The 24,828-nt window shown below is 47.8% G+C and overlaps 1 protein-coding gene across 2 annotated transcripts; it reads left to right on the top strand.

Annotated features, from left to right (window-relative positions):
• The first annotated feature begins 951 nt into the window (after positions 1–951).
• On the top strand, positions 952–24,467 carry OTULINL (OTU deubiquitinase with linear linkage specificity like). 2 transcript variants are annotated; one of them, XM_008151663.3, is made up of 8 exons: positions 952–1,151; positions 16,912–17,071; positions 17,150–17,181; positions 17,288–17,379; positions 18,177–18,326; positions 20,326–20,454; positions 21,689–21,958; positions 22,735–24,467. In XM_008151663.3, the coding sequence occupies exons 1-8, from the start codon at positions 1,082–1,084 to the stop codon at positions 22,906–22,908; spliced, it is 1,077 nt and encodes a 358-aa protein (XP_008149885.2). In that variant the 5' UTR covers positions 952–1,081; the 3' UTR covers positions 22,909–24,467. The 2 variants fall into 2 exon arrangements, with proteins under 2 accessions (XP_008149885.2, XP_054571240.1); XM_054715265.1 differs by lacking the exon at positions 20,326–20,454.
• Positions 24,468–24,828: the final 361 nt, after the last annotated feature.

Genomic DNA, 24,828 nt, shown 5'->3' with positions numbered 1-24,828 from the left:
TGCCTCCTGCATGCCTTAGACCAGGTGTGTGCCCTTGACCGGAATCCAACCCGGGACCCTTCAGTCCCAGGGCCGACGCTCTATCCATTGAGCAAAACTGGCTAGGGAGCAGGGTATTTTCCACATCTTATTTTAGTTGTGAAATTTGTTTCAAAAGGTGCCAAACATGCACAAGAAAATCTTTCTCTGGAATTGTGTATATTGGGAAAAGAGGAAGTGTCCACTGGAGTTCTATTTTTTTCTGAAAAAAATAAAAAAAGTGGGAGTGTCCATCTGACTATGAAATTGGGGGCAAAAGAACCTGTTGTGAGCGTCTTTTTATTGTTGGGCTGTTTATTTTTACCGTTTGCTACTCCACATTTTTTCCTTTTCAAATCATTTTATCAGAGGATTAATTTTGCCAATGACGCACACATTCCCGCTCCTCAAGTAACCTGCAAGTTCTAAATAAGCATAACCCCGTCCTGCTGACCCAGAGGGAAATAAAGATCAGAAAATATGCCCAACCGAGTGGAGCAGGCCCGCGGGCAAAGCCTTATCTGGACTCCAGTCTCGCCCTGCTTGGCTTTGACCCACCAGCCGCGGGACCTAAGAAAAGGGAATCGTGATACTCTGCAGTGGAGAGAAAAAGGCACTGGTCCCTCTCCCCATCCATCAGCCTCCAGGTTTCTTCCTTCCCTTCCCACTCAATGGGCCGTCGGTGTAAAGTGCCAGGGAGATCCCGGGATGCGTCCAGGTGGAATTCCTGGGCTGTTTCCCTTGGAGCGGCGCCTGGATCCCGGGAGCAGCCTCCGCGCCGCTCTGGAGCATCCCACGCCCCCCAAACTGAGGTCCCGCCTATCCCCGCCTCGCTTCAGCCTCAGGGCCCCGCCCATAGGCCCCGCCGCGGCCTGTCATTGGTGGAACGGCGCGTCCGTCGGCCGCCAGCAGCAGCCTGGGTGGGAGCACCGACCGCCCTCCCCGGGCCCCGCGCCTCCCACCCCCGCCCGCCGCTGGGAAGCGATCCCGGGCCGGCGGGCGGCCGCCGCGGCTACTGACCCACCGGCCGAGGCTCGGCGCCCGTCCGCAGCGCGCGGCCCGCATGGCGGCGCAGAGGAGCCCCCCGCGGGCACGGGAGCGGGAGCGGGACCGGCCTGGCGCCCTGGCCTCAGGTGGGTCCCGGGCGGGGTGGGGGGACCCTGGGCAGCCGGGGGCGCCCTCTCCCCCGCCGGTCAGTCCCGGGTTTGGGGTACGAGTCCCGCGCTCGGAGGGGTGGCAGACTGGGAGGCCCCTGACCGGGGCGGAGACGGTGTGCACCTCCACACCCTGCAGGGTTGGGCCGCCGTCGGGGACCGGGTCGCTTCGGATTAGGAACTACGTCTTCGGGAGGCAGAGCTGTTTGGGTCCAGGCAGCCAGCGACCTGCCCCGGCGGGGCGGGCAGGTGCCCGGGAGAGAAGCCGCCTGGCGGGGCGGGGCGGGTGGGGGTTCCGGGGAGCGGCGGGGGTCCCCCTCGGCGTCCCCTCCGAGAACTTGATTGTCGTCGGAGGGAAGTTGATGGGTTTCGCGCGTTGCTGGCAGAGGATGTGGCCCACACCTTTTCTGCGAGCGAGACTCGCTAAACAACAGAAAACTGGCTTTTTGACAACAGTGTCACCAAGGACAAGAGCAGCGGCGCCGAGGGGCACAGGTCGCTGAGGTCTGGGGCACACCCGGGCCTCGGTGTCCCCGCCCTCTGCACGGGCAGCGGGGTCCTCGCCTTGGAAGTGAAGGTTTTTCCCCCCCCCCCAGGCCATCCTTCTGGTCTCAGCTCCGAGAAGATGGGCGCGACCACCTCTCCCCTTGGAGCACATTCCCCTCTGTAACTCTCTGGTGGCCATCCCAGGGGTGTGAGCCCACCGCTGAATTTGGGGAGCCTGCCTGTTCACTGCGTTTGAGCTCCAGGTTCTGCAGCGTTTGTGGGAAGTTGGCAGGTGCCAGGTCTGCGTATTGATGGCTGTTCTTGGTCCCACAGCAAACAGTTGGGGGCTTTGCTGTCGGGTACAGCGGAACCAGCACTATTCTGGGAAGGCAGGACGTGAGTTTTAGGCATCATTTTTGCCCAGGACTGTGTGCCTAGAAGCCATAACCACTCTGGACTTCCCGTCCTCACCTGTGAAACAAGGGCGTTGGGCTAGCTGGTCTCCAAGGCGCTCCCAGGCGAGAGTTCTGTGATCGACTTACCTCCCACTCTCAGAAGTTTGGAGAATAAACTCATTTTCCAACCTTTCTGCACCTTGGATTATTGTAGACTTAGCCAAATATTTCCTGTGGGTGTATTCATTTGAACTTTTCATTACGTTATTTTCTAATCTTCTCCCTGTCTCATTTTGGCAGAGAAAGCAATGTTGGAAATAGAGGTAGGGTCACAGCTGGAAAAAGCCGCCTTGAGAGCGGAAAGGTGCCTACTCTGGGCTTAACATAACCGCCCGGAATTTTTCCTTCCAACACACCGCGTTCAAGGTGTGCCAGCACTGTGGGCCCAGCGAGAATTCTTTCCCCTGCCGAGCCTGTGGGGCCTGCAGTGGGTGCGTGGCGGTGGAAGAATGCGATTCAAGGATCAGGTTATGGAAAACTTTTCTTTCCCAAACATAACCTCCGAGGACGTAGGAGCATAGTTTCCCTTCTTTGTCGGGGATGTTTGGAAAAAACAAAGTTTAAAATCACTTGTCAAAGCTAGGCTGCCACAGCTCTTTAACCTACCCCTAAGAGAGGGACCAAGGTTTGCTTTTGAGATAATAGCAAAGGATAACAAGGAACACCTGACAATAGAAAGCAAACGGGCAGTAGCAGAAGAAAACTCACCAAGAGGGCAGGGATGGACAGGGGCATTTGGCAGCCATCTTTACTATTTCTTTTTAAGTGAGTGGTGGCTTTTCTTCACCACCATCCATCCATCCATTTGTTTAGGAGAATCGTGAGGGAAGACCCAAGGCTCAGAGTTTTCAGTGGTGTTCTCAGGAGGCCTGGGACTCCACGGTGGTCCCTCGGGGCTGGCCTGCCTGGGAGAGGGGGAGCAGGATTTCCTACTGTGGAATGGGGGACCCATCAGCCAGATCCCCCCACTCCAGCTATCTACGGAGCAGCTCTGCAGCCACTCTCCTGCTTTATATGCTGTTCTGGGTAAGATCTGGTTTGGAGCGAAGAGTCTAATGCTAAACAAAAGTACAGAAATAAAGGTCATGACTAATGTGTTTGAGTGCTGCTTGTGTGTTAGCTCATTTATTGCCGATAAAGTGCTTAGAACAGTGTGTGGCCTACAGTACAAGTACTCAAAGATTAGCTGCTGTTATTATTATCGTTACCTTATACATGAGGTAGTTGTTAATTTTAACCCCCATTTAGGAAATTGAATCACATACAAACTGGTTCAAGACCCCCCCCCCCTTCTCACCTAGACTTTTCTGCTAATTAAAAAGATTATTTCTTTTTGTTGTTGTTATTAATCCTCACCTGAAGATTTTTCCATTGATTTTTCCCCCAAGAAAAGTGTATTTCTTTTTGTTGTTGTTAATCCTCACCTGAAGATTTTTTCATTGATTTTTTTTCCGAGAGAATGGAAGGGAGCGGGAGAGACAGAGAGAGATAAACATTGATGTGAGAGAGACACATCGATTAGTTGTCTCCCACACGTGCCCTGACCGGGGCCAAGGATTGAGCCTGCAACCCACGTAGATGCCCTTGACTGGAATCCAACCCGGGACCCTTCAGTTCGCAGGCCGACACTCTAACTACTGAGCCAAACTGGCGAGGGTGGAAGGTGTACTTCTTAATGCCATGGATTCTTTTATTCCAAAGCCATTCAAGGGTGGCTGGCTGTATGTATGAAGCAGATGTTTCCGACCTGCCATGAGCAGTCTGGCCTGTTCCCACGGGGACCCCAGGTACCACACTAGGCAGGCAGTTGTGTTTACCTGGTGAGCACTCCTGTGTTGAAGAGAGAGGGCAGATTGGAACCCACTGGCTGGTCAGCAGCAAGCGGAGTGATGAGGATTGTGGGGTGCGGACTTGCCCTTCTCAACACAAGTCGGTGCTTGGAATTGTGCCCTTATTCTAGAACCTTATTCCAGTGCCCTCAAAGCCTCGCTCTCAAGGGGCGGAACCGGGAGCCGGAGGGGCACTGGCAGTGGGCAGTGTGTGCCAAGGGGGAGGGGGTGAGTAGCTGTGGTTCTTCGTGTGCTAGTCATAACCTTAAGGAGAAATATTTTCCTTCCTTAAAAAATAGTTTGAGCCCTAGCTGGTTTGGCTCAGTGGATAGAGCGTCGGCCTGTGGACTGAAAGGTCCCGGGTTTGATTCTGGTCAAGGGCACATGCCCAGGTTGTGGGTCTATGCCCCATGGGGACGTGCAGGAGGCAGCCGATCAATGATTCTCTCTCTGAAATCAATAAAAATATACTTTAAAAAATAGTTTGAGGACTTAGGAAAAAAACAAACACTGTGATTAAACACACACACACACACACACACACACACACACACACACAACAGGATGCTTAAAGCCAGTGGTCCATAGTTGATATATATTTTTTAAAATATATTTTATTGATTCTTTACAGAGAGGAAGGGAGAGGGATAGAGAGCTAGAAACATCGATGACAGAGAAACATCGACCAGCTGCCTCCTGCACACCCCCTACCGGGGATATGCCCGCAACCAATGTACATGCCCTTGACCTGAATCGAACCTGGGACCTTCCAGTCCGCAGACCAACGCTCTATCCACTGAGCCAAACCGGTTTCGGCCATAGTTGATATTTTTGCAGCCTGTTTGCCCCACTTTATAGTGCTACTCTCAACCTTTCTGTTAGATAGATTAAATGCCAAATAAAATGTAACTTTGGTACCATGTGTTTTAGCTACGTAGACATTCTTGACTGGCACAATTATTAAACTGACAGTGACCTTTCACCTGGCTCCCTGGAGTGGGTGGGTGCTGTCCTATGTGCCTGTAGCACCCAGTGCTGTCCCTGTCACTGTAACAGTGGACATTTTAGTTCTCTTCTTGGTGCTGGATGCGGAGACCATGCCCACAGATAGTCTTATGTAATCTGTCTAAGTGCCACTTTGTGACGCCCAGAATGGTTATGGAATTTGCTCAGAGTTTCCAGCTGGTAAGTGGTGGCCAGGATTCAAACCCTGGCGGCGTGACTCCACCCACAACAGACTCGTAACCACCCGCCTGCTTCTGTCTCCTGAAACAGTGCAGGCTTATACCTGAGAGCACTCTAGTTTCCAAGGTTACCGCATCACACTTACGCTGTTCTAAAGTAAAGTTGGGTTGTCGTCTTTATACCGTTGTTGTTGCTCCAGGTAACTCTCAGGTCTGAGGTACAGGAGAAGAGAGATTATGAAAAGTTATCGTTAGCCGCTAAAATGTCCTGCAGGCACAGCTCCTCCTACATGGCTATTGGAGTCTCCGGAACTTGGAGGAGTTATTGGACCTGTTGTATTTGGCCTTTTTCTCCTTTCCACTTGAATCCTCTGGTTCAATTGCTTAGGACAATCCATTTTTGAAAATCAAGGTTGTACACCGTACACATTTATTGATTTGTCATTATTTTAATGGAAGAATATTTAGATGTCACTTCACAATAAACCAACAGAGGAAAGTTTTTGTTTACACACTCATTTTGCCAGTAATCTTTTGTTCTAGTCATGCTCCATTTTTTCCACCTTTTCATTTAATTGGAGCCACAATAGACAGGTGGCATCATGTTTAAAATAAAAATATGATAAAATGTTATAGGTCCATTTCTAGGACATCAAGGGTACTGTTAGTGCTGTTGCTGGCATTACGAGGTAATAAACCCAAATCACAGAAACTGTAGCACATAAAATGCTATGCTTGCTGAATTCTGAATTCAGAATTTAAGTCTTTCGTTGTTGGTTTAACCAGGTGACTGTCACTTTGAATCTATGTGGAATTGTTGGATGATAGATACACAGTAATTTAAAATAACTTATTAAGTCTTTCTTTGCTTGTCCTGTTACTGTTTTTAAAAAACATGTTTTTATTGATTTCAGAGAGGAAGGGAGAGGGAGAGAGAGATAGAAACATCAATGATGAGAGAATCATTGATCGGCCACCTCCTGCATGCCCCCTCCTGAAGATCGAGCCCACAACCCGGGCATGTGCCCTTGTTCGGAGTTGAACCTGGGACCCTTCAGTCTGCAGTTCGATACTCTATCCACTGAGCCAAACTAGCTAGGGCTGCCCTGTTACTGTTTTTTAATGAATAATAGAGGGTTAGTCTTCTAAAAGGGGGAGTAATAAAGTCATTGGAAGTCAGTTTCTCAAGGGAGACCTGGCCCAATTCAGAGAGAAGCAGGATCTCATTCAGTGTCAAGGGTTGACTGTCAAGAAAAGAGAAGCAGGCTGCCCGCTCTTGTCCCCGTTACAGTGGACGTGAGCTCCCTGCTCTCCAGGTCTGGGACAGCCTCAGCATACAGACCAGCTCCTGAGTAGCTCAGGACCGAGGTGGGCTGGGAGCTGCTGGAGGGAGTTCATCAAGGTACATGCTTGGAACAATTTGTGTCTCCTCCTCTAAGCCAGGGCAGGGAGTGTTCCTCGGAGCATTTAGTCTCCTAAGATTAAGAGAAGTGAACTAAATTCTTTCTTACCTGGAAAAGAGAGAATCTTTCCCTAGGTCTTAGAATAACGCCTGGCACATCATAGGCTTATTTGCACATCATAGGCATATTTGTTGACCTGTGACAAAGAAGGCCCGGCTTTCCTGTGCGATCGCTAAAGTGCCATGAGAACTCAATGCTCTGTGTCTTCCAAGTCAACTGCTAGGACAGGTCGAAAGGCCGTGGAGGAAGCAGAAGGGCTGATAGGAAAGGAGAAGTGGAAGAGATGGCAAGCCAGTGTCTGCGTGGGCTGAGTGTAATCAGTCCCCATCTAGGCATGAGGGGCTGGATGACACTGATGTCAGTGGACAAGATCAGCTCTTTGTCACTTTACTTGGCATTTAAAAAATGAACGTGGAGTTCAGTTTGTAGCTAAGGATTAGTTTGGCTGCTCACTTTGAAATGCAAACGTAGCCAATGGAATTATTAGTATAAACGTTGGGTCTCAGTTTTGCATCTGAAACAGAGAGAAGAATCAGCTGAACTGAGAGAGAGTTTATTAGATCAGTTTTCTCCATGGTATATCCCTGTATTCAGTTCTGGGTACTTAGCTGATTGTCATGATACGCCTTGTACAGCCAATGCTTGCTGACCTGCCTGAACTGTCACTTTGTCATGCTTTAATGTTCCAGTGTCTTCTCCCATTTATACCTTGTTGATTGATTCATTCAAAATGTGGAGCCTACAACACGTGACTCCCTCTCGCCTCTGTCCCAGTCTTCTCTATCTTCCTTTCTTTCTTGCTATGTTTTGGAAACTGGTCACCTCCATGGAAGGCTCTTTATGAAAACCATGGCTCAGGTCAACATCTGAAGGGTGGAGTACTTGCTAGTATTTGTCAAGCTCTCAAGTGTCTACTGTACATGCTCTGGGCATCGTTCCTGTGGTGCCAGTTTTGAGGAGTATTTTGAGTTTGGTTGACCTTCAGTTGCATCACAACTACGTAAAATCCTGTGCCGTGTGCCCCAATGTGACTACCTCCGACATAACTGACGCACATTAACATAAAGAGGCCTTTAGAGGATGAAAGGAAATAGTGGTTAATGGCTTGGCCCCCTGGTGTCTGCTCAGAGGGGCGGAAGCTGAGGTCCAGAGTTGCTCAGTTCTCCAGCACGAAACCCTGAGTTCCCGACTGCCTAGGGCCTGCTTGTTCCACTACCTTCCAACCATCCCGCTAGGTGACCACTTCACATTCTCACTTCCTGCTTTCCTTTGTCGTGAGTGTAGATAAGGGAAGAGAAAACACACTGGCGGCTCACTGTTTCTGACAGACCTGGTAAAAGTCGGAAGGGACCACCAAGATCAGGGCTACTGGGAAGGATTAGGTATGGTGGAATAACGGAACAATTCCGAACAAATGAATCAATTTCTCCCATGTCAGAGCGTACAGGCGGCTCTCTGGGGCTGGAATGGGCTCCAGGGTGGCAGGGGCCCAGACTCCTTCCACTTTGTTTCTACCATGCATAGCTTCCATGCCCACAGCTACTCTCTGGTCCAGGATGGCTGCTGAACATCCGTCATCACACTTACATTCCAGCTAGTCTGGAGGAGCAAGGGCAAGGAACACACCCCTCTCAACAGAGCCTTCTGAAAATTGCACACGACACTTAGCATTCCCTCCCATGGCTACATCCAGCACCTAAGGAGGATGGAACGTACTTTATTCTGAGTAGGTACGTACCAGAGAGAGTGGACACTGACATTTCTGTGTTGGAGACATATGGACTAGATCTGGATTACATGGGTTCATTTTATTTATTCAGCAAATATTTATTAACGGTCCATAGTGTTGCTCAGCACCAAGAAAGCAGAGAGAAAGCAGACACAGTTGCAGTCCTTAAGACGTTTGCCTGCATAGGGAGACAGACGCTAATCAAACACAAACACACTTGTATAAACTGGGACAAGAGCTGTGGGGGAAAGGGACACCGTGTGCTGTGGGAGGAGGTAACAGGGATCTGACCAAGCCTGAGGGTTGGGAATGGGCAGAGAACCTTTGCCCACGGAAGTGACACTTGAGCTGAGAGACAGAAAATGAGGGGTGGGAGGTGGCAGGAGTGAGGGAGGAAGGTGGCTAGGAAGAGGAAGAAGTGAGAGGATACTGGGGAGCCCGGGTCAGACCCCAAGGACCCCAGACGTATGGTGGCCACTGTCCCAGTTATCCTGGGACTGAGGGATGTCCTGGGACATGGAGCTTTCGGTGCTAAAACCAGGGGAGTCCCAGGCCAGCCAGGATGAGTTGGTCACATTAATAGTTGGGCTCTTTTATTACTAATTTCAGGAAAGTTCCTGTGTAGGTAAGCGTGGCTCCCAGCCATAGGAAAACAACAGGTGAGTGGTAAACGCCGCCCCTCACATGGGCCAACAGAAAAGGCACAAAGCACAGGCCGCACTCACGTGCAGTTGGATGACACGACCAGTGAGACTTTCCTTGATCTGCATGATTTCTCTTAACTGTGATTTTGGAGATGAATTGGCATGTGATGATATATTGGAGATTACAGAAACAGCCAAGGGTGGAGGCAGCCTTACGCCACAGCTGTGTCTCAGCACCGGCAATACATTGGAATCACCTGGGAACTGAAAAAAGGACGGGTACCTGCGCCCCAGCCCGGTTAATCGGAATTTGCCCAGGGCAGCCAGGCCGGGTGAGTCTCTGCTCCTCAGAGAATCTCAGGCGCCTCAGACTCGTGTGCGGGGGAGTCGCTGGGGTCTGGTAGACGCCGTGGACTGTGGTTCTCAGTGCCCCGGTGGTATTGATGTTCCTGCGCCATAGACTTGGAGTACAGAGCTCTGGTGTGATGTGATGGTTTTGAGGCCACCGGCTTCTCTTTAGGAGCACGGACCTGAAGGATCACATAAAGGCAGATGGGCTCGTGCGAGGAGAGAGGTAAAGACTTGCGGGGAGGACAGGGAGCTTCTGCCGTGTGCTTCCTCCATCAGGGGTGGGCCCATTCCGACGTCTCGTCTGGTTTCCGGGGATGGTTCCTGGGTTCAGAGACGAGCGGCTAGGAGAAGGAAGAGACAGTGAAGAGTGGCTGGGACAGTGCAAACCATGGCCTGTGAGAACTGGTTCAGAGAAGGTTTACTCTCGACGGGAAGAAGCACAGTGGAAGTGATAGCTGCCTTCTAAGTGCATGCTTGTTCGTTGTTTTGAATTCTTGGAAGAGAATCACTCAGTGAAGGCAGTTATGTATGTAGTTTAGTTCAAAGGACACCCTGACCTTGAGTCAGAACACATGGGTTCAAGTTCAGACTTCTTGCTTTCTCTGGGCTTGTGTCTTCACCTCACAGATGCGTGTGACAGCTCCTCAGGTGACCACGTGCACAGTGAACGAAGAGTCAGCTTTCACCTTAGAGGTGCTCTCAGGCCAGTGGGGGACGCGTCATGAATGTGGGCCTCCCTGCAGTGTGGGCGGCACAGAGGGAGCACCTGGGGGAGGGAATCCGGCCTTGGAGAGCCAGTGGCATTCCAGTGCCGTCAGCGCAAAGCATTCTGTGATTCTGTGGAAGATTTAAAAGCTTGTCATACAGAAGAGGAATCAGACGTGTCTCATGACCCCAAGCAATAACGACTTAAATTGTGGTTACAGATCTGATCACATCAGCCTTTTGCTTAAAACCCTTAGGGGGCTTTGCTTGCTCTTCAGTTAAATGCCAGTGTCTCTCACGCGTCTAAAGGCCCTGCTGACCTGAGCCTGGCCGGCCTCCCTTCTCTTTCCTGGCCCCATGAACTCTGGTCCATCCTCGGGGTCTCAGCTCTGCCCCTCATCCGACACAGGTCTAGGTCGGTTCCCATGTTTCCTCTGCCGACAGAGCCACATTCCTTTCCTCTTGGCCCTGGCCGTGGTTGTGCTCCCAACACACCTGGAAGGTCCATCTGTGAATCGCCCCTACAATAGTCTAGTCCAGTGGTCGGCAAACTCATTAGTCAACAGAGCCAAATATCAACAGTACAACGATTGAAATTCTTTTGAGAGCTGAAAACCGACTTCCGCGCATGGGCCACGAAGTTTTAATCGCACTGTACGTGTGCGCCCGCACGTGGTATTTTGTGGAAGAGCCACACTCAAGGGGCCAAAGAGCCGCATGTGGCTCGCGAGCCGCAGTTTGCCGACCACTGGTCTGTTGTGTTCACAACCATAGCATCAGCTCTTGGCACAGGGCCTGGCCTGCAAGAGGAGCTTAATCTATATTCATAGAATAATGATAGATTTTGACCAAGAAGAGAGAAACATTCCAGAAAAGGAAGTGGACTCCCACGGAAGAGAGTGAGTGCCCATGCGGAGAGGTATGTAACACTGGTCCATGAGGAGACGGAGGGGAGACTGTATCAGGGACTGGAGATTCTGCATCTACGTGGTTAGTGCCTGTGGTTACTCTCGTGGCCGATTGTGTTTCATTTTGTTCCAATTCTCTGTCGTCACTGCTGGTCTCTGCCGTTGGGGAGACTCTTGGGGATCACAGAGGCGGAGTAATTTCCCCGAGGTCCCGCAGCTAGAAAGTGGCCAAGTGAAGGCAGAGTCCCGGGCCTGTTTGGCCAAACCCATCGGCTGTACCCAGCCAGGGAGCCTGCTGGCTGGCTGAAGTGAGCCTGGAGTTCTGGGATTTCCCGGGAAGAATTACCTTGCTCTTCAGCTGAAGCTTATCCCACCGGCAGCAGCTTTTGTGGTTTAATAGTTGTGTGGGTTTTAAAACCCCTCCATGGTTAGACAAATAAACTTACACCTTTTAATATGACGGGTTGCATTTAACACTCCTAAAGATGTGCCGATAAATAAATGAAAACAACAACAACAACACTTCCGAGCTTTGATGGTATCACACACACACACACACACACACACACACACACACACACACAGTGTTTGGCAAGGAGCAGTTTCCTGTTGTATTACCGACACTCCTAGTTCCACAGGAGCCCTGGTAAAACCAGCCCAGTCCTGTGGGGGTTGTGCTAAACGCTGAAGTAGGTTGCACGACAGGGCTGCCACGGAATGTCTTGCTGGTCATGACTTTCAAGATAAAAGCCTTTCACTGGGTGCTCCGCCTGCTCCGTGATACTGATCTCGTCGTTGCCGGTCAGAGTACTTTACTAAGTGGAAAACTGTCGTTTCTTAATTGGGCAGAACTAATACCTGAAATGCAAAAGCATCTAGAAAGTCTTTTGACTTCCCCATTTCAGAGGTGTATTAAGAGGACATTTTTTTCTGAATATGTCTCCCCTAACAGATATAAAAACAACCGTCTATGGTTTTTCCAAGAGCCAAGACCATTGAAACTCAGTTTTTCACACGGCCATGCTGACCCTTGGGAAACCTCTGATAGTCTCCCAGTGCTCCCGATTGTTAGAGACCTTGATGGCCTACCAGGATTTGTTCTGCATGTCCATCATTCTGTTCCCACATTGCTAAGTTTGTTTGGACGAATGCTTTGTTCTCGAGCCTCTGAGTTCCTCACACTGACCTCTGAGAGAGCTGGCCCACTGGGGAATGGAGGTCTGCTCCAGCTGTGCATCCCAGGGCTTGTGTTACTCTGTGTCCTGGCCCGTCCCCGACACCGGGATGGGCTGACCCCGGGGAGCATGAGTGGTGGCACTGTGGGCCTGGACAAGCTGACCGGAAGACATCACACCATCAGATCATGAGCTCCCTGAGGGCAGGCTGTATGTATTTCCTTTTTCCTCCCCCACTTAATCCGCATATTCTTACTGATGACGCTCCAACCAACTGAGCCACCCGGCCAGAGCAGGCTGTGTATCTTTCATGTCACTCCACTGCCTGCCAGCCCAGCGCCCAGTCCACGTGGGAAGAGGTATAAGCAAAGGGTGACGGGCAGGGGAAGTAGGTCTGTCCAGGCCCTTCCCTGCCCGCTTGGCCCAGTGTACGCCTCTCTGCGGCACCTCCCTCCCTTGATCAGAATCACCCAGAAGGAGTCGTGTTTTTCAAAGGGATTAGTGTTCCATGACCCAGCTCAGAAAAGCGTGGAAAATTTACCCAACACCTCTGATGTGCGTGCGTACGTGCGTGCGTGCGTGCGTGTGTGCGTGTGTGTGTGTGTGTGTCTGTCCGTGTCCTCCCCTCGGTACTCCGCCCCCGCCCCCCACTGCTTTGCCACAGGGGGAGTTACAGCTGTCTGGGATGGCCGCTTCCCACCCCCTCTGTCTGCTTCCTAATCCACCTTTCTTCCATCTCCTGGTGATTAACCACAACATGGCATTGCAGCAGACAGAAATATCTGGTGTATTTATTAAATCAAATTTAGCACTTTTTACCTTCAGTGTTTTTAGCAAGATGATTTTAATGTACGTATATGTCTTCATCCCCTCTGCAGCCTCAGACATTGCACTGAAACTGCCTTTTAGCTCAGGCCCAATTTTCCCCTCCGTGGCCCACTCGGCAGCCCTTGACCCACCACCTCTGCTTCAGGTGCAAGTCCCCGGGCTGGGAGTTCAGTGCACAGAGGCCCGGGCCTGCTGTGCTGCAGAGATGGGGGGGAGAAGCGGGACAGTGTGGCAGGCCGTGGGGAAGGAGAAGTGGTGAAGGGCCTGGAGCCGCGCGGAAGGTCCAGGCCGACCAGACGTTGAGGAGTTTCTGTGAGAGCGAGCCTGGGGCTCCCGGGGGTCTCTGCATGCGCACCCGGTTTCCGGCTCTTCAGTGTCTTTTAGTTTTGTTTTCAGGTGTTTTTCTTTTTTTCTTTTTTCTTTTTGGTTTCCTGTTTGAATGTTTGAATTATTTCGGCTTTGGTACATTTTAGAGAACGGAAAAAAATTCTAAGTAGAATTTTACCACAAGAAACGGTGGCATTTCCCTCCCCGCAGTTTTAGTCTGTGGTCTCATCTGCCATATATAGTCTGAGGTCACAGATGAGATTTTAGTCTCAGCCGCGTTGTTGATTTCAGGAGGTTCTGGGAATTACTCAGGGGTGTCTTTGCTAAGTGTAACTTCTGACAGTGTGGGTTGGGGTCTCTGGGCGTGTTTGAGTGCTGATGACGGGGGCAATGTATGAGACCTAGTGAACCCGCTCTCTCATATGATAGAAACACCTGGTGCTTGTCTATAGCACCTCATGTCAGCCACCACCCAAGTGGTCCAGTCCAAAAGTATTAAAAAGAAATTTCCATTTTTGTCACTTGACGAGCGTTAGAGGATCAAATCTGTAATTCCCGGCAGTGCTTCTGTTTCCTGCGTCTTCCTGCCACCCTCACTACCTGGCGATTCTCCAAAGCCTCCGGCCACCCACACTCCCTTTGCCCTGGCTGCTCTTTTTATGATGTCGAATGACTGAATCCCTGGCGGTGGGACCTTCTCTCCCTTCCTACCGGTGTGTCAGATCCCACGAGGCCAGTTCCGTGTTAGGGAGAGGACTGCTCCCGGTGGGGGTGCGGGGGAGGGGGTGGTGGGCGGACAGTGGCTGAGTTCTCCGTGGCAGGCCCGCAGAAGGGGGACCCCGGTGAAGACTCTGACATGGAGAATTTGGTTTCACTGTCAGCTCTGCTTGAGGAAATGAGATTTGACTCGGGGCATCATCAAAGTTGGGGGGTCACGATAGGGTTTGCGAGGCCCCTAACTTACGGTGTTCCCTGTCTGCTGCTTTGAGTGGTCATCCAGTTATTGACACATGCAGGAATTTTTTTTTTTTAATTCTCTCTTTAAAGGCTTTATTTGCAGTGGCAAAGCTGATTGGAAGATTCCTCAGCTACGTAACTCAAAGGCAAGATAACCTGGTTTGAGTCATTTGACCAAAAACTGTGGGCACACCAGGCAGAGGGTCGCGGGAGTTCAGGCTCCTGTGCGAGGCATGCCTGAGAAGGCGGGATTGAGCCTCATGTGTTTTTCTGATAAGCTGGTACTAGCACCCTTTCTTGGGTTGTAGGCAGGGTTTCATTTTGAGCATAAGGACCGGAGGCCAGAGAAGTGTGCATGTGTGTGTGTGTGTGTGTGTGTGTGTGTGTGTGTGTGTGTAGGAGCAGGGAGAACCATGGCTTGCAGTGGGTCCTGCTGGAGGCCTGGGCAGCTGCTCAGAAGGCCCTCGTGTGGGGCCTCAAATCAAATACCCTCGTGGCCAGATGGTGACTTAAGGCATGCAGCGGGTCAGATGGAGTCTGTGACACGTGAGAGCAGAGCCCCACCTGAGAGACCGCGGGCTCTCCAAGTCCATGGACAGATGGGACCGCCCAGTGGGAGGCAGGCAGATGCTGGGAGAGGCTCTTCACAAAGGAGGAAGTGCAGGCTGCAGTGATAACTCATAGCTGGTGTGGGATTCAGGGAAATGGGCGTTCCAGGGCCCGGGGTGGGGGGGTTAATTGGCAGTGTTGTTTTGGAAGGCACTTTGGCAACATCTGTCAAAACTAAAAATGTGCACACCCTTTGACCCAGAGTTTCCTCTTCTGGAAATTATGCTAAGAGCTGTCATGAGCCACAAGGGCTGTTGGAGAATGTTTGTCTCAGCAATGTTTGTAAGTAGAAAATGTTTATCAACTAGGCAATGGTTAGGGAGGTGATGGTCTGTCTTTATACTGAAATGTTATGCATTCTTTAAAAAGAATATTGTATCCCTGGCCAGTGTGGCTCTGTTGGTTGGAGCGTCATCCCATGCACCGAAGGGTTGAGGGTTCGATTCCTGGTCACATGCCCAGGTTGCGGGCTCAATCCCCAGTTAGGGAGTATACAGGAGGCAACCAATCAATGTTTCTCTCTCTCTCTCTCTCTCTCTCTCTCTCTCTCTCTCTCTCTCTCTCTCTCTCTCTCTCTCATCAATGAAAAACATATCCTCAGGGTGAGGATTTAAAAAAATAAAAGAAGAATGTATATCTATGTAGTGATATAAAAAGATGTTCAACGTATAATTTGTTATGGTGTTGATATGAAGAGAAAAAACAAACAAATCTTGTGCAACATTCCATTTTTCTAGAAATGTTTATGACTACAATAGGAGAAATTATGCATCACAGACAATATTCTAGTTCTTATGCGAATTTAAGGACTTACTAAGAATATTTGCATATACCAGAATTTTCAAAGTTGGGAAATCAGACTGAATTAATAAAAAGTCTAAATTATAGATGTAAAGCAGTATGGCTCTACATTTTTAAACAATGCATAAGAAGTTTTACTAAATTTCTAGGTAGGAGTAAGCCTATAATGAATATTTAATCAATTCTAAACAATAAACACCTGTTAAGTAATAAAGTAAAAATAATATGTATTTTTATTTGCTGGTAATTTTTTCCATTTCTTTCTCTCCTGGTAAATTCTTTATTGAGAGTGTAACTGCACATCAAGGATGATCAAAAATGCTAAAAGTGTTGACTCCAAACTGATGAAGCTTTTACTCCGTTAATCACTGGAATTTTCCTAAACCCCGTACTGCGGAAGAAACTGTTTCACAATGAACCCCAGGAGGTTTGGCCACCGTTCAGAAGTCCTCTTCCTCATTTGGGCTTCAGCATTTCACATGCGCAAACACAGTGTCCTTAGGAATCTCCACACTTCGTGAAATACTGCAAGTGCCCCGTTTGAGCTCTCCAGGCCTGTCAGGCGCCCCTCCTGTCAAACCAGGAGCGGGGGTGTGGACCCAGCAGCACAGCTGTCTCCACGGCTCCTAAGGGCCGCTGGCTGGCAACCCTGTCTGTGCGCCTGCTGTTTGAGTCACCCATTCCGTGCGGGACGGTGATGCCCTGATAGGGCCTGTACTGATTAAGAATATCATAGTGGGCAGAAGGGGATGGTGGCGGCATCACTAGAGGCCCCTGCTGTGATTGTCCCCCTCCCCCATGTGCTCGGTGCCCGGCCGAATCCCTGGCATCACTGGATTTTCAACACCTAGTACAGTGCGCTGTGCTGGCTCCTAGATCATTTCATTCCGGCTTTCCCCAGGGCGGTCAGTGGTTTACCCCTATTTTACAATGAAGACAAGCCACGTTAAGAGGGGGAGGTTTCCCGCAGTCACACAGGGAGGTTAGTAGGAGAAGCGGGCTTTGGGCTCAGGTCTGAGGCATTCTGAAACCCACACTCTCTCTGTTTCCACTCTTCCTCTTGAATTTTGGGAACAAAGCTTTTCTTGTATATGACACTGATTATATCGGAGAACGAGGTGTTTCTTTAATTTTTCAGATTGAATTTTTGAATGTTGAAAATAGTGTTAATATAAATCAATCATAGACAAGGCAGGTAAAATTATGCAATGTATCTTTTTTCACCCTTGAACAAAGCAAACTTACGGAATTGTGATGTAATTTTTTTTTTCCAATTAAATTTTTGTAGGAAATGACCAAGTTCACTCCTGGGCACTCGTCACTAGCCACGCCTTAGACACCGCGTGGGGAATAGCGAAGGGGTCCGTGATGTTGGCGGTTTCCTTTCTGGCGGCCGCCCTCTGCTACTTCCGAAGGCTGCACTGCCATTTAGGGCACCGGCTGAAATGGTAGGTGGTTGTAGCATCTTCAGATTTTTAAATACCCTTGTCCCAATTTTTGGTATTATTATTTCCTTTATCTTTTAGGTGGAGTGGATATCTGCAAAGGAAATTCAAAAGTAAGTGTTTTCATGCATGTCTTTCCTGATTTTTAAGGTGCAGAGAGGTTTCCAGAAGGAAGAGGAAAGGGAAAATTAACTGCCTTTTCTTCTTCCTCTGGTTCAGGGAACCTCAGCGTGGAGGCGGAAGTCGATGTACTCAGCTATTGTGCCAGAGAATGGAAAGGGGACACGCCCCGAGCCAAGCTGATGAGGAAGGTGTGTCTGTCTGTCACGGTCCTGGAAGATGGAGAATGTGTGTGAGAAAGTCAGGAAACAAACATTCCATTCTGCTTTATGGATCCAGTCGATACCAAGTGTGGCACAAAGGACAACGGTGGCTCTAATTTAAAAGCTAAACAGCCGTTAGACCGTTGGCTTTGGGCCTTTTACCTACAGTCAGTGCCTTCGAGAACGGGGGTAAACTCAGTCTGTGATCTCAGAAATCTCAAAATCGGCCTTCAGCTCTCCTGGCCAGGCCTGTGAAACCTCTGCACAGGAGGGGAGATTTCTGTTGTTGCAGGGATCAGTCCCCTTAGCAAAAGTATTTAGAGGATTTTTAGAATTTTCCATTGGCTAAGTCTTGGTAAACATCCCCAGCAGTGCTGCCTAGCCTTGTCACTAGCAGAAGAAGAAGGTGGAGGAGGAGGAGGAGGAGGAGGAGGAGGAGAGAAGGAGGAGGAGGAGGAGGAGAAAAAAAGTGGAGCATTTAAAGTAGTTCTTAGCATGGTTTTAAAGTGTCCAGCGTTTTCCACTGTGATCAGGCTGCCCGTGACTTCCCCTCAGTGACATTCCCTGGCCCGGGGCTTCAGGAACTTGCTGTCTAGCATGGCACCGTCTCTCTACACACAGGTCACTTTGAAATGACATGTGGCTCAATGCATCACTTGTAATTGTTTTTGTTTGTATCGTCTGCTTTATTGAGGAGTACATTTCACTGAAAATGTATTGAACTCACTTTCCTTAACTTCTTATCCAGGACTTTAAAAAAGAACTTTCTCTTTTTGTGCCACCAGGCTTACGAGGAGCTGTTTTGGCGGCATCACATTAAATGTGTTCGACAAGTAAAGAGAGATAACTACGATGCACTGAGATCAGTGTTATTTCAGATATTCAGCCAGGGCCTTTCTTTTCCATCCTGGATGAAAGAAAAAGACATTGTTAAGGTATGTCCTCACACGGGAAACACGTGAGACCCACCTTGGTGGTGACTGTGACACAGCCACTCCGGGCCTCCTGTGGGCGGCGGCCAGGTGTGCAGGGTGGCCTGAGATTGAAGGAACTCCGAGAGATCCTTTAACCAGGTCCTCTGTCTCTCATGTCCGTTTGCTAACAGACCATCTCAGACAGGTAATTATACTCAGTTTTGTTTTTAATGCCATCGAGAGAGGCATCTGTCCTTTATAAGTAAGGTGGGATACTAAAATTCACTTTTTTACTATAGTTGAGTTTTGACAAATACATACAGTGTGTAACTACTACCCCAAAGGTTCCCTCGTTTTCCTTCGTAGCCAGTCCTCTCACCCCCAACCCCTGGCAACCACTGGTATGTCTTCTGTCCCTGTAGTTTTACCTTTTCTAGAATGCCATATAAATGGAATCATCCAGTGGGTGGCCTTTTGAATCAAGGTCTTTTACTTAGCATAAGGCATGTGCAGTTCACCCAGATGGTTCCCCGAATATGCTGCTGTTGGTTCCTTTTTATTGCTGAGTGATGCTCCTTGACATGAATGTGACAGTTTATCCATTCACCAGCTGAAAGACATCTGGATTGTTTCCAGTGTTTAATACTGTGAATAAAGCTGTCATAAATGTTCCCATAGAATCTTTAGGAACATACGTTTTCATTCCTTTTGGGGGGGATTGTTGGGTCTTGTTAGGGGTGTGCTTACTTGATAAGAACCTGCCCACCCATTTTTCCAGAGGGGTGCCGCCATGATGCACTCCCATCGCGAATGTGTCAGGGTGCCAGTTGCTCCACGTTCTCACCAACACTTGGTAGTGTCGGTATCTTTATTTCTTGTTTGTTTCAGCCACTCTAATAGGTATGCGCTAGTGTCATTCTGCTTTTAGTTTGCATTTCCCTGATGAGTTATGAGGTTGAGCTTATTTGCAATCCATATTATCTTCTTGGAAAAATGTCTGTTCAAATCTTTTGCCCACTTATTATTATTATTTTTTAATTGATCAAGTTTTGAGAATTCTTTATATATTCTGAATGCAAGTGCTTTATCATATGTGTGATTTGCAGATATTTTCTCCCAGACTGTGCCTTGTTTTTTTACTTTCTTAACAACGGAAGATAGTACCTTCTTGATGATAACCTGAATTTTTATTTTGAACGCAGTATGCTTACTCTAGGATATATACATTTAAGATGGAGGAGCAAAGAAATATAACATGTATACTTATATATATATATAGCTACACATGTTCTATTTCCTTAATGTTTTTAATTTTGAATTGTTCTTATTAGTTTCATTTTATCTAGCAAATACTTGACAGGCGTATGCTGTGCTAGCCTTGCTGCACAAGCTGAGCGGGTGGGAGATGCATGGGATGTGTGCGATGGATCAGATTCCTACATGCCCCATAATCTTATTTAACCCCAACAAGAATCCTGTAAAATTGTCCTTGATTTACAGTGGAGGATGAGGCTGAGTGGTTAAATAATCTGCTGGTTGAGTCATCTCCCAGCTGGCAAGTGGCAGGGCTGGGTTTGAACACCAACATGCATCATTCTAAAATCCACATCTTCCCAAATATACTATGTTGCTCTAACATTGGTTAAATATAAGTTCTAAAGGGATATATCTAGGTAGTTTTGGAAATAGTTTTATTCAAAAAGTTTGTTTCTGTAGACTTAATTTTTTGTTTGTTTTGTTTTAACTTGTATGGTCATAGATACATTCCTATTTAGTTTTTGTAGGCTTAATCTTATATTTAAATTTTCATCAGTTGTGAAATTATGAATTAAGAATATGCTCCATATCACAGAATCCACAAATCTAAAAGAAAACGAATGACTATATAGTTCTCCTTAACTGCAGTCATAGCCTTTCTAGATGAAGATTGCTAAATGAGATTATGTGCTGTGACATATTCCAAACTGTGTAATAAACATGGAGATACTCATCGCTTTGGGCATCTTTTTTTTTTCCCAAGCTTCCTGAAAAACTGCTCTTCTCACAAGGTTGTAATTGGATCCAGCAATACAGCTTTGGTCCTGAGAACTATACAGGTTCAAATGTGTTTGGGAAATTGCGTAAATGTGTGGAATTACTGAAAACACAGGTGAGTGTTTGGCGGCTGGGGTAAAAGGCTAGGAATGAAAGCATCCGTCCCAAATGTGGCCGCTTTTCTCTGATGCCAGGCCTATCTCTTTATGTCAGCTAAGTGGGAGACGCAGGCAGAAAGCTGCTTCAAGGAATCGACGGTTTCTTCTTGATCTTCATTCCCTTTCGAGTGACGAACGAGAGAGAGCAGTGTTGCTGTTCTACATGATAGTTAGGCCCGTTATGGGCTAAGGAGCGCTTAGTGGGCTGGCCAGGAACCAGAACGGTCAGGGGCCTTTGTGTCCCCAGAAATACAAGGTGAATCTCCAGACAAGACGCTCAGAAAGGCCCTTCTGGAATGCGCCCTATTAATAACTGGGCGACGGCAGAGATGTTATCATTTGACTCGGAGTTTTCCCTGCCTTTTAACCATTTGTATGCCATAAGTGTCTATAGATGCAAGTGGCAGACCTTTTGTAATTAAATTCAAAATATCGTGGCAGTTAACTGGTTAATAAAAACAGATTGGGGTTGTTGGAATGAATTCTCCTTGGGAAACACCATAACTTTTCTGGGTCATGTGTTCTTCTCTGTAAAGTGAACTGTACATAGTATCTACCCTGTATGGTTCTGGTGAGGATTCAATGAGACAATACACGTAGAGTGACTTCAACTGTGCCTGGCACCGGTGGGTTTAAAGCACTGTTGGTGATTCACTGTTGGCCGCCGGCATAGCCTTTGCCTAACCCAGCCATCTTAAGCAGTTTTAGGAAACTGACTTGCTTAGTATTTTACCTAGTGGGTGGTGCTTTTGTGAAAAACTATTTCATTGAAACTAGTTTGTTATTGTAAAAGTAATAAATGCTTATGGTTTAAAGAAGTCCATATCAAAAGATATAAAATGAAAATTTAAAGTTCCATTCCCCTCTATTAGTTTTATTTTATAAATACTTCACAAGTTACGCCGTGTTGCCCTGGCTGGTTTATTCAGTGGTTAGAGTGTCAGCCGAAGGACTGAAGGGTCACAGGTTCAATTCTCGGTCAAGGGCATGTACCTCGGTTGCAGGCTCGATCCAACCAATGCATGTGTCTCTCTTACGTTGATGTTTCTCTCTCTCCCTTCCACTCTCGCTAAAAAAATCAATGGGGAAAATATCCTAGGGTGAGGATTAAAAAAAAAAAAAAAGGTTATGCAGTGTTGTGTACGTTCAGCCTTACCCTTCTAAGTTTCACTTTTGCGGCTGTGTTTTTAGTGGACTGAATTCAGTGGAATTAAAGATTATCACAAGAGAGGAAGCATGTGCAACATCCTTTTCTCCGATGCCATTCTGGAATATAAACTGTATGAAGCTTTAAAGTTCATCATGCTGTATCAGGTCACTGAAGTTTATGAACAAATGAAGATGAAAAAGGTCATTCCCAGTCTTTTCAGACTCCTGTTTTCCCGGGAAACGTCATCCGATCCTTTGAGCTTCATGATGAATCACCTAAATTCTGTAGGCGACACCTGCGGACTAGAGCAGGTACGTGGGGCAGAAGAATTGTGTGTGTTTGATCACGGAGGGTATTGGCAATCCTTGAACACGTAGGCGTTGGGTGTTTGCTTTCAGCCGTGATAAGACCAGCTGCACAGAGTGGTCGGTTGGTATTATTGCCCCTGAAGGGCGGAAGAGAAGAGCTAACGAGCCTCCCTGCTCCGAGCTGGTTGCCGTGTGCCCTTCCAGCCCGGTGCTGGGAGCCTTTCTGACCTTGCGTGCTGCCTCTCAGTTGATAACAGGTTCTCCCACAACGGAGGTGAACCGGGAGAAATTCCAGTCGGAAAATGAGATAAGGTTTGGGAAAGCATTCGGGTACTTACTGCAGATAAATAGAAATTACTGAATTTTTTTTCTAAACCCAAAAAATGCTTTTAATGAAAAGGATTTTGTTTTGCTTTGTTTTCCCAGAAGGTGCACAGAATCATCTGCACTTTTTACACAAACTGACTTAAAATGATATAACACTGGTAGGAAAACGATGTAATTTTTATTATGAGCATTCCTTTATTTTTTATTAGCTCTTTCCCCAAACAGCTTTCCCTGTGATTTCTTCATGCCAGTCTAGAGAGATGCTCCTCCGCTTGTCCCTGCCTTCCACGTAGTGGACATTTGTCCCTAACCCCGTGCCCACGCAGTGGTCCGTGCGTGGGTCTGCCAACAAACACGCCATGTCACACGCTGCTGAAGAACGTGCTCCGGCGCTGGGGGGAGGGCAGGAATCTGGAAATGTGTATCTGTGACCTCTTCCGTCTCTTCCCCAGATTGATATGTTTATACTTGGATATGCCCTTGAAGTCAAGATAAAAGTGTTCAGACTGTTCAAGTTTAACTCCAGGGACTTTGAAGTCTGCTACCCAGAGGAGCCACTCCGGGAGTGGCCGCAGATCTCCCTGCTGACCGAGAATGACCGCCACTACCATGTGCCCGTCTTTTAAGTCTGGCGAGGACCGGGCGCCCGCCAATGACAGTGGTCACACCTGCCAGTAAAGTGTTTCTGGAAAACTGAAACGAGTGTTGCAGCCACCGAAGGAATGAGGACCTTCTCTGGAGTCACAGGTACATGGGACGCAGCAGGGCACAGGCGGCTTCTCTCTGTTCTTCAGCGATTTCCTCCAAAGCAGCTGCACTAATGCATTTGTGGGTCGTGGTTTGACCTCGTTCGTAAGGGCTGTGGTCACCTCACACATGGTGGGCCTTGACAAGCATGAGAACGTTTAATTTGGACAAGACCAACAACAGGAAAACAGAAAACGAGCAGGTTTTCCTACTAACCTAGAAAGAATGAATTCGTTTTCATTAAGAATCTTGTTTTTGGTTGATTTTGGATCCTCATAAACATGGCCTCATTTTAGAAGCATTAGTTTCCCAGGAATCTATGGTATATTGATTTTCTAGAACCACTTGATTAACTGTAAAATTATGTATACACCCATTTGTATACATGTATAGTTTTATATCTACACATATAAACACATACACACAAATGACCACTACTTGGTAATGTTGTACAATTTGTATTATATCTTTTTGCATTTTTTATTGTTGCCTCTGGCCAGTTTAATATGTTTTATATAGATAAAAATGATAAATTCTGTAGATTAAGGAACTGAATGACAGTTACTAGTATTAAACTATCAGGAAAATATTAAACTGTGGTGTATTGACATGTGTACTTAATGTGGGGTAGATAGAATCATGCCCCCCTTTCTCCGCTTTCCCAGAAAGATGTTACATCCTAATCCCAGAACCTATGAATATGTTGGGTTAAAACGCAGAGGAGAGTCAAGTTGCAGGTGGAATTAAGGTACTAGTCTGCTGACCTTGTTATAGGGAGATTAGTCTGGGTTCTCCAGGGGAAGCCAATATAATCACAAGAGGGGATTGGAAGAGTGTCAAAGTCAGAGGGAAGTGAGAAATCCGAAGGACAGTAGAGAGAAATGCAACATGCTGGTGTTGAAGATGGGGGGAGGAGCCACAAGCCAAGGAATGTGTGCAGCCTCCGGGAGCTGGAAAAGGCAAGGGAGAGGACTCCCCTGGAGCGTCCAGGAGGGAACACAGCCCTGCCAGTGCCGTGAGTTTAGCCAGTGACACCTGGGCCAGACCGCTGACCTCCAGAACTGTAAGATAATAAATTTGTGTTGTTTCAGTAGCTGTTTTTGGGAATGCGTTATAGCAAGAATAGACATTTCTCGGGCTAATTTTGGAAATACTTTTCTAGTTTATGTTGGTAATTTTTATTTTGGAGGTACTATGCTAGTCTGTCGTGAATTTCAATAAATACAAAATAACTTTTCAAATCTTGGCTACCGATATACTGGCCTCCTTGATGTGTTCGAGGCTGACGTTTTCTCGCATTTTCATATTGCTTCTACTATAAATAAAAAAAGGTATGGTAAATGGTGTGGTGTACGAAAATAACACAGACTCTTGAATAATCACCTGTGTGTCCTACATGAGCCAGATGTCTAATCGTACGTTGTGTTCTGCCTGCTGTCGTTTTGTTTTCTGGTTGGAGAGTAAATAGCTCAGACCACTTTGCATTACTTTGAGAGCCACACAAACAAAACAGGACCTCTTGGTTGATCTCTACAGTCCTTTCCTGCCTGGTTTTGTGTCTATGGTTTTGCACAAGCCCTGTCATGTAATTGGCACTGTTGGAGGTTACCCCCTGATGCATTACAGTGACCTAGAAAAATGAACTCTACCCTTTGTGTTGACAAACAGAGCGGACGAGAGCCTGCGTGGGCTGTGACGGACACTCCCTAGGATTGCTGCTTCTGACTCTGGCATCTGTGTATTACCGCTCGCCTTGCATCCCCGTATCCAGTGTCATTATTTCCTCATCATCCAGGATT

The sequence above is a fragment of the Eptesicus fuscus genome, chromosome 4, assembly GCF_027574615.1.
Source record: "Eptesicus fuscus isolate TK198812 chromosome 4, DD_ASM_mEF_20220401, whole genome shotgun sequence".
Lineage (NCBI taxonomy): Eukaryota > Metazoa > Chordata > Mammalia > Chiroptera > Vespertilionidae > Eptesicus > Eptesicus fuscus.
The sequence above is the reverse complement of the archived record's forward strand: the minus strand, read 5'-3'. Positions and strand labels throughout refer to the sequence as shown.